We start from the raw sequence: 18237 nt of genomic DNA, 5'->3' as shown, positions 1-18237 counted from the left end.
CATTAGCATTAAAAAAAAAAAAAAGGTGTTGATCAAAGGGCTGAGTTTTACTGCCACATCATTTAAATTAATTGTAGGTCAATTGTAAATTCTTATTTCAGTACGCAATTATAAACATTTTGAATATTTTCAATATATGATGATCTTGTACAAAGCAGTGCCAGCTCAACCCTCATACGACGACTTAGGTGCAATAAATTAAGGCCCCAATTAATAATTATATAATTTTTCTTTTTCTAATATGATAAAAGTTAATAACTAATCTCTAATTAAATATGAGGGAAGGGGTAAGCATTTGTTATTTATTTTGTTGGGGGGGAGGAAATTAAGTAGTATAAATATGCAAATCATGACATGTTGTTTCTCCATCGATCGATCTAGGTAGAAAATTAAAGCTGCATGCGATGGCTACCAATTATCTCTCTATTATTTTCGCACTTGTCTTTCTTCTTCTTCTTCTTCTTCCTCTTTCAACACAGACTTTTGCAGGGCAATCTTTCAAGTCCCTCCGAAGTCTGCAGGAGGGATCATACAAGGGTCCCGTCGAGCAAATGATGGCGCCGTACCGGTGTGGAGTAGTCGCCGACAACATGGGTTTGGTTTCCATAAAATGGGCCAAAAAATGTTCTAAGACTAAGCTCAGCTATGGCTTTGATTCCAGTGTTACTTCTTCCCCACTCCCCAGATATGTTGGAAGAAATGAGAGCTGCAATGCAGCAAGCTTTCTCGGAGTGGCAAAGAAACTCAGGATTTACGTTCATTCAGAATCCACCAGCTGGTGCCAAGCCTGACATCGTAAAGGGACGCCATTTAAACACTGTATAGCTTATGCTTTGCCGCCACCGTTCGGAGAGAAAAATTTTCACGCCGATGAGAACTGGAGCATTGACCCAACCAAAGATCAGTTTGACTTGGTGTCTGTGGCGTTGCACGAAATAGGGCACGTTCTTGGACTTCGACATCTATCTGTAAAAGACGCCGTCATGTCCCCGGACTCTCATTACGGAGTGGGAAAAAGAAAACTGCACCGCCTTGACATTGCCGCCCTAGCTGTTATGTATAATCAGTGGGGCCGATTCTTGAGGACAATCTTTAGTTGACCGACATTGTCTAAATTTGAAATGGATGGTAATTAACCTAAGCTTTTCAAGCCTACATCTTGATGTCATGTGTCATACGTAATGAACCTTTTTTTTTTTTTTATTTATTTATTTATTTATTTTTTTTTATGTTTTGTTTTTTTCTTTTCTTTTCTTTTCTATTTCAGTGGTATCCTTAATTTCAACTTATCACAATAATGCATGTACGAGCCAAAACTTCAATGTATGTCAACTTTGCAATTAGTCACATCATTATCTCATTAATTATATAATATAGCATTGTTAATTTATTATTGATTTTTTTTTTTTTTAACAAGGACTAATATGATGGTAAATTGACAATGTTATATTAACATAATAAAATAGTGATGAACTCATAGTATAATATATAGCATTACTATGTTTTATAAGCTGCAATTGGTGGGATTTAATCACGTCATTATGTTATAATATGATGTAGAGGGCTGCTAGGCATCCCAACATTTTTTCCCAAAATTCCTTTCCCAAATGATTTGAACTCCACATTCATAGATAGATAGATAGAGAGTGAGAGAGAGCAGAAATATGAGGACTTCATTGATTAAAAACCACGAGCATAAAGCTCTTACAACACAATTGCACAAAGCATGAAGCTCTGCAAAAATTATAGCCACATGTTATAAGGTTACAAAGTCATAAATACAAACAAAATTTCTTACAATCAGGTGTTATCTATGACTTCAATCTTCCGCTAACCCATGTACAAATACAATTGCAGAACAAATCTACTCCGAACAAACTAGATCTAAGACATGGGTAGCCAAATTTTCTAACAAAAATTATTTAAACCGGCCGTGAGAGATAGCCCCTCACAGCGCTTACACATAATTATCCAGGCCGTGAGAAATAACTCATCGCACCTAATTATTCATCCTCACTCATGATGGCAGATCTAGAGATAATAAACCTATTATTAAAAAAAAACACAAACAAACAACCAGCAAGCAGTAGCAGCGCCCGAAGAGAAGATGAACGACATAACACGGAGGAAGATAGACGGCAGGGCCGGCTCAACGTATTTTGGGGCCTTAGGCAAAACTTAGAAATTAGGCCTAAATTTTATTTTATTTTTAAGTAACAATTTTTTTTTTTTTAAGTAACAAATATATATAACATTTTCATTATCTTCTAATTCTTTTTTATGAGTTTCTTGTTCATTTATGAGTTTTTAACCTAAATTATCCTCAATATTTTGTTTATTGCTAATAACAAATTTATTTAGAGCTCCTCTTTGAGATTCAATCAATTTGTCTACTTTTCTCTTCTTCTTTTTTAAGTTTTTCATATTCAGATGCATATTTTCTAATAGACATGTTTAATTAAAAATACTAACAAATTAAACAAACACGATTTATCAAAAAAAAATTATGACTATAATAAAATAAATGACAAAAATAAAACAATAAAACCCGATTCGGCAAAGGAATTATGAAACAGTTCTTGGAGATAAGACAAGAGACTCAGTCACTCGGAGTCGGAGAGGAAGAGAAAATGATGAGATAGGCAGACAAGAAAAACTCATAAAAGAGTAAGCAAAGAGGAGAGGTAAAGTAGCAAATATAGAGACTCTGATATTTAAAATGCCCATGATAGGCTTACTAGGCTGACAACAGTTTATATTTTTAGCTCTTGGCTTTCCCTAGATGGCTAAATAATAAATAGAAAATAAAAGGTAATATTTTATTTCTAACGAATATATTATCTCATCAAAAACAAAAAATTTATAGAAAGAGGCTAAGAGGTTGACTGCATGATGTAGGTGTGTACTGTAGCGTCAAACGTGTACTGTAGCGTTAAGTGTGTAGAGCTCTAGGGAATTGGCATGTAATGATGTAAGGCTTTAATGCTTTGTCATTTTTTAATTTATTTTTTGAATTATTTTAAAAATTTATAGTGGGCTTATTAAATTGAGGCCTTAAATTTTGATAAAAAAAAATTTTAGGCCCTATTAAAAAAAATTTGGGCCTTCAATTTTTTTTTTTTGTCCAAAATAATTTTTTTTTTTTTTCAAATTTATTTTTAACTCAAAATTTTTTTTATGGGCCTTATTAAATTGGGGGCCCTAGGCGAGGGCCTAACTCGCCTAGGGCCTGAGCCGGCCCTGATAGACGGATACATAATAGAGAGGCCGAAGTTACTGATCTGGTCGGAGAACACTTACAAACATAAAAAATAAAATAAATAAATAAATAAAATGAAAGAAGAAGAAGAAGAAGGGAGAGGGGGAGCGTAGAAGCATGGAGTAGTAGAAGGGGAATGTTTTGAGAGGAGGAGAGCCGAGAGACAGCTTCATGCATTTACAATATTGTTTATTTTTAGACAACATGGAGAGGGGGAGGGCAGAAGGGGAATGTTTTGAGAGGAAGATGGCTGAGAGACGGTTTCATGTATTTACAATATTGTTTATTTTTAGACAACATGGTGCTTCTCTTTTTTATTCAGTTCACACCCCATATATATGTATATATATATATATCCTCACGGCTTTAGCAATTAAATACGAACCATATATTTATTCAAAACTAAAACTTGCTCATATAAAATTGCCGGAAACTACTTTATCCTCCTCAAACTTATATTTAAATTGTATTGTCTTTTCAAACTTTAAGAGCTCTTAAATTATCTAACATTTTCACTTATCCTCCCAAGTTAGAATTTTCTATTAGATCCGACATAAAATAAATCAAAGATCCATTATACCAATGTTATTTATGTGAAAAATACAATTATGCCTTTACTTTTTTTTTTTTTTTTCTTTCTAAAATTGAAGTAGAAGTTCCAAACATTGTTGTTGCTCTTTTATCATACCATTTCATTCTTCTTTCTTCTACTATTCTATTCTGTTTTTTTTTTTTATTTTTTTTTTTATTTTTTTATTGATTCCTCACAATACCATATCTATCTAAAGGTGTATGGGTTGTGTTTCTCTGGTTGTCCAGACCACAATGGGCAATGACTGATGCTTTGATCCCCCGAATATTTAAAAGAAGAACAAATTTAGATTTCATGAGAAATAGCAATAGTTATGGTTAATTTTAATAAGGATCAAGCTTAATTTTTAGGTTATATATACTGTGTTAATTAAATTGATTAAATCATGATATCTGCTACTAAACAACATGGAAAACGAAATAGTTCATATTATCCACAAACTCCAACTTTCTAACCCTACAATCCTCATTATTCCGAAATAAATCATTGTAATGTTTATTGCTTAATTATATTACCACCCCTTTAGCTATTCTGTTGGAGTTTTCCTAAATATAAAATTTAAACTTTACAAATAATACATCCCATTAATATGGACAATTATATTCTTCTCTAAATAGAAGGTAATCAAAGTTTATCACATCAAAGTGAGAGACTTTAAACATCAGGGAGTGTTGTAAAAGGAGTATAACTTGAATTTACCCCTTTTATTTTTATTTTTTAAAAATCAACCGTCAAAATTTAATTCCTCTCTCTCCCTCATCGTTAAATGATGACTCGATGACTAGCAGATTCAACCATAACGTTTATTTCAACTCCGTGACGGTTAGACACAAGTCCATCACATCCCTAACCACTGTTTGGCCACGGCAATAGTCAGCGTGGCTCCCATGCAGCTACCCAACTCCCATATTCACTGCCCCACATCCTATTTCATCTCACGCGCCTACAGTCTAAAACTCCGCGCCCCTTCGCGCCAGGTCGTACGGCTCAGTTTCTGCACGCCCGTACTCGCGCGTCAGTGTAAAAGTTTCTGGTACGAGGGTATGTAGGTAATTTCGTTTATGCTTTAGGATAAAGACACTTGGTTCCGAAGTAAACTGCACTTGGGACTCCTTTAATCCGACAACTCATTTTCGCACTCACTCACACCACAAGCTCTCACTCTCAACCGTCCGATTGTTTCGTTCTCTCAGATCCGCTTTTGAAATGCTAAGATTTCATAACGTAACTCCATGTCAACGGTCTAGGATTCTCTTCACACTTTATAACATGATCGCGTCCGCACCATATTATTGCTGCATATAATATCTTGTGTTTTTCGATTTTAGGTATATTTTCATTTTGGCTCTGAGAGAGTGCAGTGACTCACTGAGTGAGAGAAAAGAAAGCAAAGCAAAAGGAGAAAATGAATGGAGCTTGGGAGCACATTTCCTTGGTTTGCAAGCTCTCTCAGTCTTACTCAATGGTGCTTTCACTCTCTCTCTCTCTCTCTCATATTTTTGTATATATTCTCCGACTGTGTTGTTTCAGAAGCCTGAACCATGTTTTTTGCGTTGTGCTGTGGTTTGATTCATTTTGGTTCCTAGGAATGGTAGATTTGGGGTCTACAAGCAGCGCATTTATCGGGTAAGTTTCAGATCTGGTCTTGTTCAACCTCGCGTGTTTTACTTTTGTACTCTGATTCATGGTTTAGTTTTCGTTTCTGAGGTAGCTAATAGGTATTTGCTCCGAGCAGATCTTTTGGATTCTAGGGTTTCTTGCAATGTCTTATTAGTGTTTCAGTTTCTAGATTTGTAAGACTCTTACGAGTTAGGTTTGTTACTATGTTCGTATAATGTTTTTCTAGTATATTTAGCTACTTAGCAAAAATAGAAACAAAAAAGATTTCTATTAGTGGTCTGTGATTTTAAGGTAACTGCTATTTGACTGATTGTTATCTTACATGGATCTTAGTTTATCATTCTGACTTAACTGGGTTTCCCTGTGATGCTTAATTTGTTGGTTGGTTAGCTGAGGAGATCTATGTACTTTGAATTATTTAATTTGGATCTGTTGGAAGTGTTTGCTTGATGCTTTGTTTGGTTGTTTTTTTTCAGAAAATGTAGGAATCAGCTATCAGCTTTATCTAATAACTAGTGGCATTTATTCGAAAATTGCACACAAGTAAATGAATGCTGCAGTCATATTTGGTTCGGTCGTTTTGCATGGCATTATATTTAAATGGATTACGTGGTGTCGTTTTTGTCTGTATAAGCTGTTCTCACATGAAAAAAATGCAGAGAGTTGGATCCAGGTTCTCGTGATTACTGGTCCTGTCCATCCTGCAATGGGAAAATCACCAGCAAAATGGATCAAAACCGTACTGTTTGGGAAGAAGACTTCCAAATCTAATATTTCAAAGGGAAGAGAGGTAATAAGCTGATTACTGCACAGATCATGTCCTGTTATATGGTTTACTATATTATGTATAGGTCATCTATACAACTGCAGACCCTTAGTCAAAAGATACGTCACACTTCCTGTGCAGTATTCTTTTTGTCCACTCTCTTTGAACTTTAACTCCAAAACTAGATGGCATCATCCAAATATATATCCTGTTGGTATGGTATTTTTCTAGACAGAGAGTAACTAGTAAGATTGGCTTTATGGAACTTCAGCTTCACATTAAGTTACTTCTAAATTTTGGCTCTAAAAAACTAAAGCATGATACTTTTAGTTAATTTTTTATTGGTCTTTCACCTACTTATGCATATAATGCCTTGTTCTCCAGCCATTCAAGTTCTTGGATAGGTTATGATGTTGAAACAGGCATTGTAATAAACTTCCAAGCCCTAATTTTCTTATTGATCATTCTGATGTAGAAAATTACCAGTGAGAAAGAGGTCTTGGTTCCTGCCAAGACATCGGAAGGAAATGTGGCTTTGGATACTCCTGTGGCTTCACATCCGACCCCCTATACAATTGGTAGAGATGAAGGGAAGTTAGAATCAGAGAACAAGGAAGCTGCAAATACATCACAATATGAAGGAAAAAGTTTGCCAGGGAATCAAGAGAATGATGCACCAGGATCCACACCCCAAGATGCAACATACGATCCCGAGAAAATTAGGAAGGAGCAAGCTGCGACAAAGGCACAGGCTGCTTTTAGGGGTTATTTGGTAATTATTTCTTGTTGAGGACTGTCATGGTTGACAATTGAATCTAAGTAAAGCCATTGAACTTATTTTGTATTCCTTGGAACATCCTTCGTTGAGGGCTTTGGTTGGATAGAGGTCTGCATCAGGTCAAGGTTTCAAACACCTGGACCTGCAAGAAAATCCAGCTAGTCATCATTATGTTTGTTTCTGCCTGTGTTATTAGGGTTCCAGTGTTTTTCAAGGGTTGCCTTTAATTCATTGTCCATTAGTTGCTTTTTTCTTTATTCTGGAAGCATATTAGTGCCGGCAATATTTTTTTCGTTTTCGCTCGTTTTGAACTTGCAGTAGTCTTTCCTGGTTTACCCCCAACTACTACTGCCCCTTTAGATTTTTAGCCTTGATGGAATAAGTATTTGTTAGAGAGGTTTAACTGCCTGCATGCATCTCATATTTAATTCCATGCTGGAGTTGGCATCACTGAGTTGCTGAAATTCCCTAATGGATCTTCTGGCCAAGAGAAGCTACTTTGTGCTCCTTACTGCCAAAAGTGCTCTCTCTCTCTCTCTCTCTCTCTCTCTCTCTCTCTCTATATATATATATATATATATATATTATAGTCATGTTTTCTAAAAATTATGGATTTTAGTACTGGTGTTTGGTCACCTTTTCCATTTATCTGGTTCAGGTACATCTCAGTGAACTGGTTGATAATATAAGTAGTTTTGAGCTTATGAAAGTTGTCAATTTATTTCAGATCCAATCCACATTATATATGTTTTTGTTATAGTTGTCATCATGCCTGCACTAATTAAGCATATTATGATTCAAGGCTCGCCGTGCGTTTCGGGCTCTCAAAGGCATAATAAGGTTGCAGGCACTTATTCGTGGGCACTTGGTTAGGAGGCAAGCTGTTGCTACTTTGTGCTGTATGCTGGGAATCATAAAGTTTCAGGCAATTGTTCGTGGAAGAAGGGTCAGACATTCTGATCTTGGACTTGAAGTGCATAAAAAATGCAGTCCAGTGAAGCCTCTGGTAATTTTTTTCAAGATCTCTGCTAGTAGTCGATCACAATTTTTATGATATTTCGATTACTTATAAAAAGGGAAAGAAAAAAAGTAGTCAATCACTAATTATAGATGCCTTTCCTTAGTTATATCATGGGGGACATTGTTTCAGCTAGGATATTTATTATCCAAAAATATCTGTGCATCTATGACTTGATACCAGCGCCAAATCTTTCTATGGATTGCTTTAATAAAACCACTAATTGTTTGAGGTTATCATGGTAATATATTACTTTAAATAAAAAGAAATTAAATGTTTGCACCCTCATTCTCTCTCTCATATTCACGTACACATTTGTGCACCACGGCTAATGCTGTAAAAAGTTAGGTGGTTTAACATCATTTAGAAGTCTATGCTCAACGATGTCAATCTCCTGGGTTGGATCCATATTCACTCTTCTTTAACAGTACATAACAGATGCAATCGAGGATGATAAATGAGTATGAGCATATCCTCTTTCACAAGTGTGAGAGGATGCACACTTCTGTTCTTCAACATCTGGTTTGGCACGACTATAAACTTTAGACGTAACTTATATACATTGATATATGTTCTCTTCCTTGAGTACGAAACTTGGAGATTCAACATAATATATTTCAATGAAATGCATCATTATGCTTGTTTCACACTTTTATCATTCGTCAGTGGTGTATATGGGAAATATAATAACAGTCTCAAAGGCACCCAGGAAGGCTTTAGGTTTTTATAAACATGGTTAAGCTAGCTGCTTTTAATTATGCCTTTAATTCTACCATTAATTATTTTCCTTCCACATCTTTAATCTATCAGGAGAACAGGCCCGTAATTCCTGTTGGAGTTTATATGTATATACAAATTGCAAAGTTGTCCGCAAATGCTTTTGTTCGTAAGGTACGGTTGTCCTATTTCCTTTTAATCAGCAATGTATATAGCTGCAATGAGAATAATTTAACATGATGATAAGAGAACGAAATGTGTTGGCTATCATGCTTTTATCTATTTACTGTATCAGCAGTGGCTTTTAAGCTTAAAAAATAAAGCAGGCCTCAGAATTTAGTGAATCTTAATGTTAAATGATAGGGCTGCTTACTTCAATACATTGCATATAGTTTCTTGAGGGATTCACATCAAGATCTGAAGATAACTCACTATACCTGTGCCTAATTACTTTTTAATTATTTATTTTGTTTTATGGGTTCAAATCTCTCTTGTTTTTTATAAGGAAATGATTGGTAGGAACCCAAAACATCAAGCTGAGGCTGTAAAGTTTTTCTCTTTGATTATATGTTGAACTTCTTCACCTTGGAAGATCTGTGGAAGTTTGTGATAGCTTGTAACTATGTCTATGCTTATATGGGTACGATGGCAGCATTACATAAAATTTTAGATCCTTTTTTCCTTTTAAAATCAACCACAGAAGCGTATAAAGTTTCCAAGTATATATAATCTTGGAATTGTGGTATGTCATTGTAGGGCAGTCCTGGCAGTTTGACTTTATAATTTTGTTCGGCAAACGTAAATTTTGGAATTGAAAGATTACTGTTTATTGTCCCCTCTATTTTGTTCATGAATTGGAAATCTGACTGCTGGGTTCATTACTCCAGCTCCTTGCTCCATCACCAACTGTAATGCCTCTGCGCCTTCATTATGAATCTGGGGAACCAAATTCAGTCTCAAACTGGTTGGAAATCTGGTCATCATCCTGCTTTTGGAGACCTATTCCACAACCAAAGAAAATGCCAGACTCAAAATCTCATAGAAAGCATGGTAATGGCCAAACTGTAGAAGCGCAAATAGGCAGGCCAAAGCGTAGCACCTGGAGGCTCCCTGCTGCAAATGCTGATGGTGCATCAGTGCTAGCAACCTCTGAACCTGAGAAACCTAAACGTAACCTGAAGAAAGTTCCAAACCATTCTGTAGATCAAGCACAGGAAAATCCAAAAATTGAGCTTGAAAAGATCAAACGAAATTTAAGAAAGGTACATAACCCTGTAGTAGAGAGCTCTGTGCAGCTAGAGGTTGAAACTGAGAAACCAAAGCAGAGTATGGAAATATCATTAACCAATTCGACTCCTGATGTTTTAGAACGAGGAATGAATAATTCTGGTGAGAAAATGAAAAAAGAGGCAACCTTGACTACATATAAATTGCCTGATGTAGAAACACCTCCTGAACCATTGGCAATGAAAGAGGTGCCTGATTTACCACATGGTGATCAAGCTACAGTGGAATCAAAGCCTTTAACAGAGTGCAGTGGTAAAGATAGAAAAATTCCTGCTGACGAAGCTGCGACAGAGTCAAATATTTTAATAGAGAGTGGTGTTAAAGATGAGAGCATTTCTGTAACAAATGGAGAGTTGAGCCAAAAGGAAGATTTGACAAGCAACGAGAACCCGAAATCTGGCCGGAAAGCTTCTATTGCAGCAAAACAAGAACGCACAGAGAATGGGTTGCAGAGCAGTCCAACAGTGCCTAGCTATATGGCGGCAACTGAATCTGCAAAGGCAAAGCTCAGAGCTCAGGGCTCCCCAAGGTTTGGACAAGATGTTGTTGAGAAAAATAACGGCACACGACGACATTCTCTGCCATCTTTGACTAATGGTAAAATCAGTTCACAATCACCAAGGACACAGAGACTGGTGCAAGCAGGTGGCAAAGGGGGGAATAAAAGTGATAGATCTCTCTTGTCTTCAAGAGATGGGAATGGTATGATATGCTTGCTTCTCAATAGAGTTTATGATTCTTATGATCTCTGAGTGGTTTGAAAATGTTTTGCGCATACAGTTTTTTGTTTTTTTTTTGTTTTTTTCAAAAAAGAACTTCTCTTAAGAATTCCAGTTAAGGTGCTTTTCAGTAGTAAGTGAAAATAGGGTATATCTCTGAACCTTCAGTTCAGGGTTATTTGGTTTGTTTATATCTTGCTGTGCATGCCAAACCAGTATGGTTATCATTTCAAAGGAACCTCAGCTGAAGCTTTTTAGTATTTTTCTTATTAAACCATTGATTTCCTAATAAGAAAAGGTGCGTTTCTCATTATGCCAAGAAAGTTAACAAAAGAAAACTTGCTGTCAGTTTTCTGGAAATAAATATATAAGAAATCCCTTTTTGCCCTATCTACTTATGATACACTTGGTGTTGTTTGATTTTGCAGCAAAGGTAACCCAAGCAGAGTGGAAAAGGTAATTTGTGTGCGAAATGGGATCTTCAGGAGTTTAACACAAGGTTGCAAAAATTGATTTGGAGTTTTTGATTGACGTGTGTGTTGTAAGTGCTCTGAAAACTGTAATGTGGACTGTAGTTGGAGGGATGTGTTGGGCCAAGCGCCTTCACTGATTTTTCCTGCATTTGGGGTGTTTGTGAGTTTTATGTACATCATAGGTTCGAAAATTTATCATGTCATACTTCAAGTCTGAACTGTGGTTGGTTTTGGTAATGCTTTCAGGCTGTTCATAGTTTATTACATAGTGGATGGATATGATGTGATCTTAATCCACATTAGACCATGTTTTGTAATGTTCTATTAACATGTACCTGGATGTGTGGTGATGATGTCCTGTTAATAAGTTCTAATCCCTGCCATTCTCTGTGGCCAATGTGTCATTGGTTGGCTCTGGTCTCTTAATATTCTGACCAGGACAAAGTTTCCACTTCAGACATTTTGTAAACTACACACAAAAATGCTAAGGGTCCTATAGTCTTAAGAAAAAAAAAATTACAAAACAATGTAATGATATATAAATCATTGTAGAATATGGCATAATCATGTAAAGTTTTTCGATGTTCTGGTATGCATGTACACAACGGGCTAAAAATGTTACTAGGATGTGGTGCTCATAAACATACGAAATGCAGAATAACACATGTATACAACTTGAAAGTAAATGTGTCAATGATTTTCAGCGATGTTAATTTCATTTGGATCAATTACAACTCCATGAACAAGTCCCGACCGGCTGAAGAAGAAATTTCTTTGAGAAGTTGTTGAAGGCATTGGTTGAACATTGGGGGGGATTGGAATTTCAGCGGAGTGACCAGAAATGCAGAGGGCTCCAGAATCATCTTGCTCCCAGTACACTTCTACCATAATCCCTTTGGGATTCTCTTCAGATTCTGTTCCTGGAATTCCTACAAACCTGGCTCCCAAAGGTATCTGCGCAGTTATTGTAAGAGGAGATAAGATTGGGGAGTGCACAAAAATGACTATAGCTTTTCCTCTCATGTACTTGTTATTCAAAAAATAAATGAAAAAGCAAATTCCGCTTACTGAAACTGAGGCTCCAGAAGATGTTAAAGTCAAAGTTGCCAACCTCCCTTCAGCTGCCGCACTCTCTAGCTCTACCTGCCTTGCAATATTCAAGAAAACTTCTTCCAGTGTTGTAAGACCCAATTGGATGTCTGATATGCCAAATTCATTTTCTCTATCTTGGAGCTCCTCAAAAAATTTCTGCTCAGGATTAGGAGTACCCAAGAAAGAGAAGGCAAGTGTTGAAAAAACAAAACAAAATAAAGAAAAAAAACATAAGTAAACCAAAAATTGATCTAGTACAATTATTTCAAAATCTTTACATCCTTCTAATAGAAAACCCTCACCGTCAAAAGCTTCTCTCTATCATGAGGAATCACGAAAGTCAAGAAGGCTTTGTTCTCCTCTTTTGGTACTATATCCAATCGCTGTCAAAACATTCCCCTAGTCAGAAACCAATCTTATTTTATGTTCATGAAAAACTTTAATCAATTTACTTGTTTCACATACATCTTTAAAAAACTGCTTCACAGCCTCATGATGAATTGTAGTTTGACCATTATTACTTCCAAGGAAGCTAACATTAGCAATGAAACCAGTGCCAAACCGTGACTTCAACCTGATTGAGGTTCCAATGCAGCGAAGCCTACCCTTGGCCATGATTCCTATGCGATCACTCAAAATATCGGCTTCTTCCATTGAATGTGTTGTTAGCACAATAGCACGACCTTTCTTTGCATCATTTATTATGTCCCATACATGTCTCCTTGTTATTGGATCCATGCCTGTTGTCTGTCGATCAAGGGGGAAAATGAAACTTCTCATAAATAGACCAAGTAAATAAATATATGAGTGACAATATTCCCATCTGCGTACCGGCTCATCCAAAATGACCAACTTTGGATCGCCAATAAGGGCTATGGCAACACTGAGGCGACGTTTCATTCCTCCACTGTAACTCCCAGCTCTCACATTGGCTGCCTCGGTGAGTCTCACCTCTGCCAATGAATTCTGAGCAACCTGTATTTGAGAAGAATGAAAATGAACATCATCACAAGTAAATGCAATAGGATACTCCGTCTGGGATCATAGAATATGTTTTGAATCTTCAAAAACTGGTGATACACGATTTTGCTTGCATATTACATACCGATTTGATAGAAGCAGGGGGTAGGCCTTTGATACTAGCAAAGAGGTGGAGGTGCTCTTGACCAGACAATGCATCCCAAAGGATATCAAACTATTGACAGATGAAAAATTCAAGATTAGCACACAAATTCTTTATTGAGTCATGCTAGTGAAAACTATGTTATATATAACGGAAAACATGTGGCAATCCACATTCGTGAAATGACACACAGACACACGTAGGGTTTACCTGGGGACAAACTCCTATAATTCTTCGAATGTTTGACATGCCAATTGAGCTTTGGATTGAATTTCCATAAATTAATGCTGTCAACAACACAGATTTGGATGTTACATCATACTTGACTTCATTTCAACAGGATAAGCTGAGAGAGAGAGAGAGAAAGAGAGAGAGAGACAGAGAGAGAATCACCATCTCCACCCGTCACTGGTGTAATGCCAGTCAAACAATTAATTGCCGTAGTTTTTCCAGCTCCGTTAGGTCCAAGAAGACAAAATAACTGATCTTTTGCAAAGTTCGCCCATAAGCCCTGAAGGTAAGTTGCAAATAAGCAGAGTTAAATCCATCAAAACATAAATACTACCGTGGGCAGCATCATTATGAACATGTTATGCCTAATGATGCTTGATGGCAATCAAGAAACTGGGAAGAAAAAAAAAAACCTTGACGATAGTGTTACAAAAAAGAACATAAATCTGGGTGAGAATAAATGATCATCAAGACACAGAATGTATAACTACCAGAGTGATAGATAGCAGGATCCACCACTATAGATTCTCCACGACAACCCTATAGGCCAACAATCAACCATATTGATTGATACTCATAATCTAGGTATGTAGTCTACCCGGCTCTGCCAGCTCCCACTGATATATAAACTAAGAATGAAAGAGTTAATGGTGGAAAAACAGAAGGATGTGCATTGAACTGATAAGATATCTGATTAGGTCAATTTCATAAAACCATCCACCAACTTTTAGCAACTACATGATCAGGTAGATATGATACTTTGATTCCCTCAACTTGGCCAAAACTAAAGTTGGAAAGAGGTCCTTACCCTAAGGGCATGGTAAGGTGGAGTCTTCTTGCATTTACAGCAACCACACTGCCGATTCCCAGGATATGTCTTTGCAAGACCACGTATCTGAACAGCAACATTTGGATCAACCACGCCTTCCTGTGTTTGATGTTTTACTATGTTTTCCTCTTCAAGGACATCTCCATCATCTGGAGTAATATGATCCTGCTGTGGGACAGAACCTATGCAACTACAAATGCCACCCTCTATGATGAGAGGGGGGAAAAGTATCAGTCGATCATAATTCCAGGCAATGGGGAGAACTCATGAGCACAGACTGAAGATCAAGCAGAATTACCTTTCATTTTGCTTCCTCCTTTCCCAATCCAATACCAAGGGTTTAGGAAGTAAAACACTGATTTTCTCACACCAGATGCATTTGGGATTATATTGTCGAAGTAGATAGCCAATACGAACCACAGAAAAAACGTAGCAACGAGCCATTTGTAAATATCATTCTGTCAAGAATACAACAAACACAAAATAACTAAAATGGAAGTGATTCAGCTTAGAGTAAAGTAAAGAGAAAAAAAGAAAAAAAAAAGGAATACAAAAGGGAGAGATATAGGAAGGAATGTGATCAATGTATTGTCAATATTGAGTTTTGAGCTCGAAGTCTTCACATACAATTGTTATCACACACATCATATTATTTGGTGCGCACTTGGCCCTCCCATTCCAGCTCACCCCAACATCTTGAGGGTTTGAAGTTGCACCAGAAAGCATACTTAGAGCTTGAGCAAGAAGATTAGGTGGGAACAACGACCAGATAGCTCTTAAGTTACGAGAGATGGCTTGAGTGTAGGGAAATCCAAACAATGTAACAAGCTGCAAGGACAAAATAGAAACATATTAGTACAATTGAACTGATAACTCCTATCATAGAGATTTAGCAAGGGAATCTTGCCTGCGTCATAAAGCCAACAATAAATATGGAGAAACCCACTGTTGTGGATGAAGATGACTTGCTAATGAAGGGTGACAACATGAAGGCAAAACCAATCTAGCATCAAAAGTTAAAAAGACAGATCAAGGGTGACTATTTAAAATGGGCTGGCTTAATTAAGAACCCAAAATCACCATGAATAAACATAAAGTAATACAATGACCTATATGACTTCCAGGATATACTCTTACCATATTGAGTTGGAAAAGAAAGAACACAAGGAACACAACCGCAAAACTGTTGTGCAAGAAAAAATCAAACTGAAACATCATGCCGAAGAGAACTAAGAAAAGTGAGGAGAGAAGCGTAAGAAATCCCTCCCATGTGAGCCATGAGAGCCAGTACGCAGAATCATAAAGACCCATCATATTCATTGCCTGTGGGAATAAAAACCAAAAATGAAAAATGGAGCAATTCTGCAAAGGGACGGCAATGTCAATCCTATTTTTAACTTTAGATTGCGGAAGGTCAATACCTGGCGAAGTTTAAGCTCTTTCTCTGCGATCAAAGAACTGATTTGAAGCACAAATCCAAACATGGCAATTGCAAGGAAAAAGCTTGGTCCTATTGTAGCCACTGCAGAGGGATTTTCCATTGCAGGGTGTGCGAATTCCTTGAACCCCACAACCCAGCTAAAGCTTGGGTCTGAACATGCACAAAGTCATCAAACTATTGGTACATTTAGTCAAATGCAGAAATGGAGATCACATATAGAATCATGTGACTAGAAAATTCCAAATAAGACGACAGAAAACAAGAACTAGAATTTAATACCTCCAATAAGATATCTCGCAATCTCACGCTCTGCGGCAATTTGAAGTGGTATTTGAAATTTAAATGTGGGATCTTCATAATTCCCTCGCTGTGCAACCAGAGTTGAATTAGTCTGTATGCCGTAGCTAATTACAGTAGCATTTCTTTCTACAAAATGCAAAGATCCAGGGCACCTCATCGGATTACTAAGAAGCCATGAATCCACTTCACTTGGTGTTCTAAATGATTGAACCTGCATAAACAATGGGCACGGTGAAAATGGGTACACCATAATTCCCCATTCTGAATAGTCCTAAACTCTTTCCTCTTTCGTCCACCTCCTCAACTAGCCAAACCCAAGATTCTGTATCGATAAAATTTCAAACGAGAATTAAAATTTCCACACGAACCACAGCAAAATGGATAGGACTGAACAATTTTCAACTTTCATTCGCTCCTTCCTTTCCACCGGGTTCTCGGTAACCAAACAAAGATAAAAAACTGAATCAATTACAAATTTTATATACTACCGATCTGTTCCTTCTTTTCCTACCGATCAACTGGCTCAGTCAATATAAAATTTTATTTTTCCAATGAATTCAAAGCCAGAAAAAAAAAAAAAAAAAACTCCAAAACTTTCACAACCAAAACACTCGAAATTCTCTTTTCTCCCGGTTTCTCTGCATCCAAACGACGATTAAATCTCAATAAACTCCACTTTTTATCTTTAACACCAAAGCTCTGAAAGACGCAATTCTCAACTATTTTCACTTCCATTTCCTTTTCTCAGCAACCAAACAGAACCACCAACCTTTCTCTTCGGAATCTGCCTGCCAGGGTTATTGGTCATGATGTTGGTCACAATCCTCCGAACCGCGGCGCTGGCATTCCCGCTCCACAGGAAGTCGAAGCAGGGGACCTTGGTGTAGATTTTGTCCTCGCAGGGCGGGATCGGCGGCATGAGCAGTGTCTTAGGGTCCGTCACGCTCTTGTAGGTCGTGGACGCGGCGTAGCGAGACTCGATGGCCTTCTGGATGGAAAAGAGGAGGAAGATGAAGAATAAGGACGAGAAGAGCTGCATGAACGTCGCCGTCTTGTTCCGCCACGACAGCAGGAGGTTCTTCTTTAGAAGCGCGGCGTATTGCTGCCATAGCAGCGGAAAACCGCGCCGTAAGTTCATGCTTTTACGCGTTTTTTTTTTTTTTGGAGGGGAAGTTCGAATGTTAAGAGGCTGTAAAGGTTGGGATTTTATGCAGACTGGGTAGCCAAGAAGAGGATCTTTGAAAAGGCGCGGTTTTGTGGAAGGTTGGTAGTGGGGGAATTGGGGCTGGTTTTCAAGGGAATTACGAGGTATGACACTGGCTTCGTTCTTTAAACGCCGGGGCCCGGGCAATATCCTAACGGCTAACGCCCCCCAATGAAATAAAGCTCGAAATAAATATAGTATAATTAAGTTTCATTTTATTTTATTTTTTATTTTTTAAATTAAGCCTTAATTATGCCAGAAAAGTTGGTTGATATTCTTTAATTAAGGCTTCAATTATGGTAAAAAAGTAATGGAAACGGATTCTCTGTATCAATTTAGTGTATTTAGAGGGTAATATTGTCTTTTGTTTTTGGGTAAATTTTTTGGATAAGTTTATCCTCTTAAATGCACTAAATGAATGTAATATTATGACAAAAAAGTTAGTCGGTGCTTTTTAATTAAGGCCCCAATTACGCTAAAAATGTATAAAAAAAATTAAATTCTAAGATTTTAAGACTTTAGAGGAAAACAAATAAAAAAAATAGAAAGTCACATTAATTACACACGTGACGTGGTTATTAAAATCATAATTTCACCAATAACTTAACGATCATATTGGCTAACTTCGCCCATTAAAATAATATTTAAATATAAAAAAGAAATCCTACTTAAATTTGTCGTCTTAAGCCTCTAATAAGCCGATCCCGTTTAATCTTTTGGTAAGAAAGTCCGGTTGTGATTACCAAAGAGTGAATTTTATTATTGAAGTCTTTTTCTAGCCGAATAAG

At 37.0% G+C, this 18237-nt stretch overlaps 3 protein-coding genes across 3 annotated transcripts; 2 read left to right on the top strand and 1 right to left on the bottom strand.

Annotated features, from left to right (window-relative positions):
- The first annotated feature begins 645 nt into the window (after window positions 1-645).
- Window positions 646-1100, top strand: LOC132173522 (metalloendoproteinase 2-MMP-like). The gene is made up of 2 exons (XM_059585037.1): window positions 646-778; window positions 826-1100. Exons 1-2 carry the CDS (start codon window positions 646-648, stop codon window positions 1098-1100), a joined length of 408 nt encoding a protein of 135 aa, XP_059441020.1.
- A 4090-nt stretch (window positions 1101-5190) lies between these two features.
- On the top strand, window positions 5191-11621 carry LOC132173523 (protein IQ-DOMAIN 31). Its single transcript, XM_059585038.1, has 8 exons — window positions 5191-5316; window positions 5438-5477; window positions 6131-6261; window positions 6713-7009; window positions 7818-8021; window positions 8844-8924; window positions 9638-10739; window positions 11185-11621. The coding sequence occupies exons 3-8, from the start codon at window positions 6178-6180 to the stop codon at window positions 11214-11216; spliced, it is 1800 nt and encodes a 599-aa protein (XP_059441021.1). The 5' UTR covers window positions 5191-5316; window positions 5438-5477; window positions 6131-6177; the 3' UTR covers window positions 11217-11621.
- LOC132173525 (ABC transporter A family member 2-like) lies at window positions 11290-17395 on the bottom strand. The gene is made up of 16 exons (XM_059585039.1): window positions 17015-17395; window positions 16225-16456; window positions 15926-16095; window positions 15642-15827; window positions 15412-15507; window positions 15132-15332; window positions 14803-14962; window positions 14484-14710; window positions 13838-13955; window positions 13655-13731; window positions 13427-13516; window positions 13153-13296; window positions 12787-13068; window positions 12624-12704; window positions 12298-12477; window positions 11290-12183 (listed from the first exon to the last, which is right to left on the bottom strand). The coding sequence occupies exons 1-16, from the start codon at window positions 17381-17383 to the stop codon at window positions 11920-11922; spliced, it is 2877 nt and encodes a 958-aa protein (XP_059441022.1). The 5' UTR covers window positions 17384-17395; the 3' UTR covers window positions 11290-11919.
- Window positions 17396-18237: the final 842 nt, after the last annotated feature.

This window comes from Corylus avellana, chromosome ca3 (genome assembly GCF_901000735.1).
Source record: "Corylus avellana chromosome ca3, CavTom2PMs-1.0".
Lineage (NCBI taxonomy): Eukaryota > Viridiplantae > Streptophyta > Magnoliopsida > Fagales > Betulaceae > Corylus > Corylus avellana.
The sequence above is the reverse complement of the archived record's forward strand: the minus strand, read 5'-3'. Positions and strand labels throughout refer to the sequence as shown.

What these genes read in the sequence shown, in the direction of transcription:
- LOC132173522 (XM_059585037.1), top strand. Translation starts at nt 646, where the DNA reads ATGGCTTTGATTCCAGTGTTACTTCTTCCCCACTCCCCAGATATGTTG. An exon ending in CATTCAGAATCCACCAGCTG is followed by an intron (nt 779 to 825) that starts GTGCCAAGCCTG and finishes AACACTGTATAG; the next exon opens with CTTATGCTTTGCCGCCACCG.
- LOC132173523 (XM_059585038.1), top strand. Translation starts at nt 6,178, where the DNA reads ATGGGAAAATCACCAGCAAAATGGATCAAAACCGTACTGTTTGGGAAG. An exon ending in GCAGTCCAGTGAAGCCTCTG is followed by an intron (nt 8,022 to 8,843) that starts GTAATTTTTTTC and finishes TTAATCTATCAG; the next exon opens with GAGAACAGGCCCGTAATTCC. An exon ending in GTCTTCAAGAGATGGGAATG is followed by an intron (nt 10,740 to 11,184) that starts GTATGATATGCT and finishes TTGATTTTGCAG; the next exon opens with CAAAGGTAACCCAAGCAGAG.
- LOC132173525 (XM_059585039.1), bottom strand. Translation starts at nt 17,383, where the DNA reads ATGAACTTACGGCGCGGTTTTCCGCTGCTATGGCAGCAATACGCCGCG. An exon ending in ACCAGTGACGGGTGGAGATG is followed by an intron (nt 13,732 to 13,837) that starts GTGATTCTCTCT and finishes TGTTGTTGACAG; the next exon opens with CATTAATTTATGGAAATTCA. An exon ending in TGGTCATTTTGGATGAGCCG is followed by an intron (nt 13,069 to 13,152) that starts GTACGCAGATGG and finishes CTTGATCGACAG; the next exon opens with ACAACAGGCATGGATCCAAT.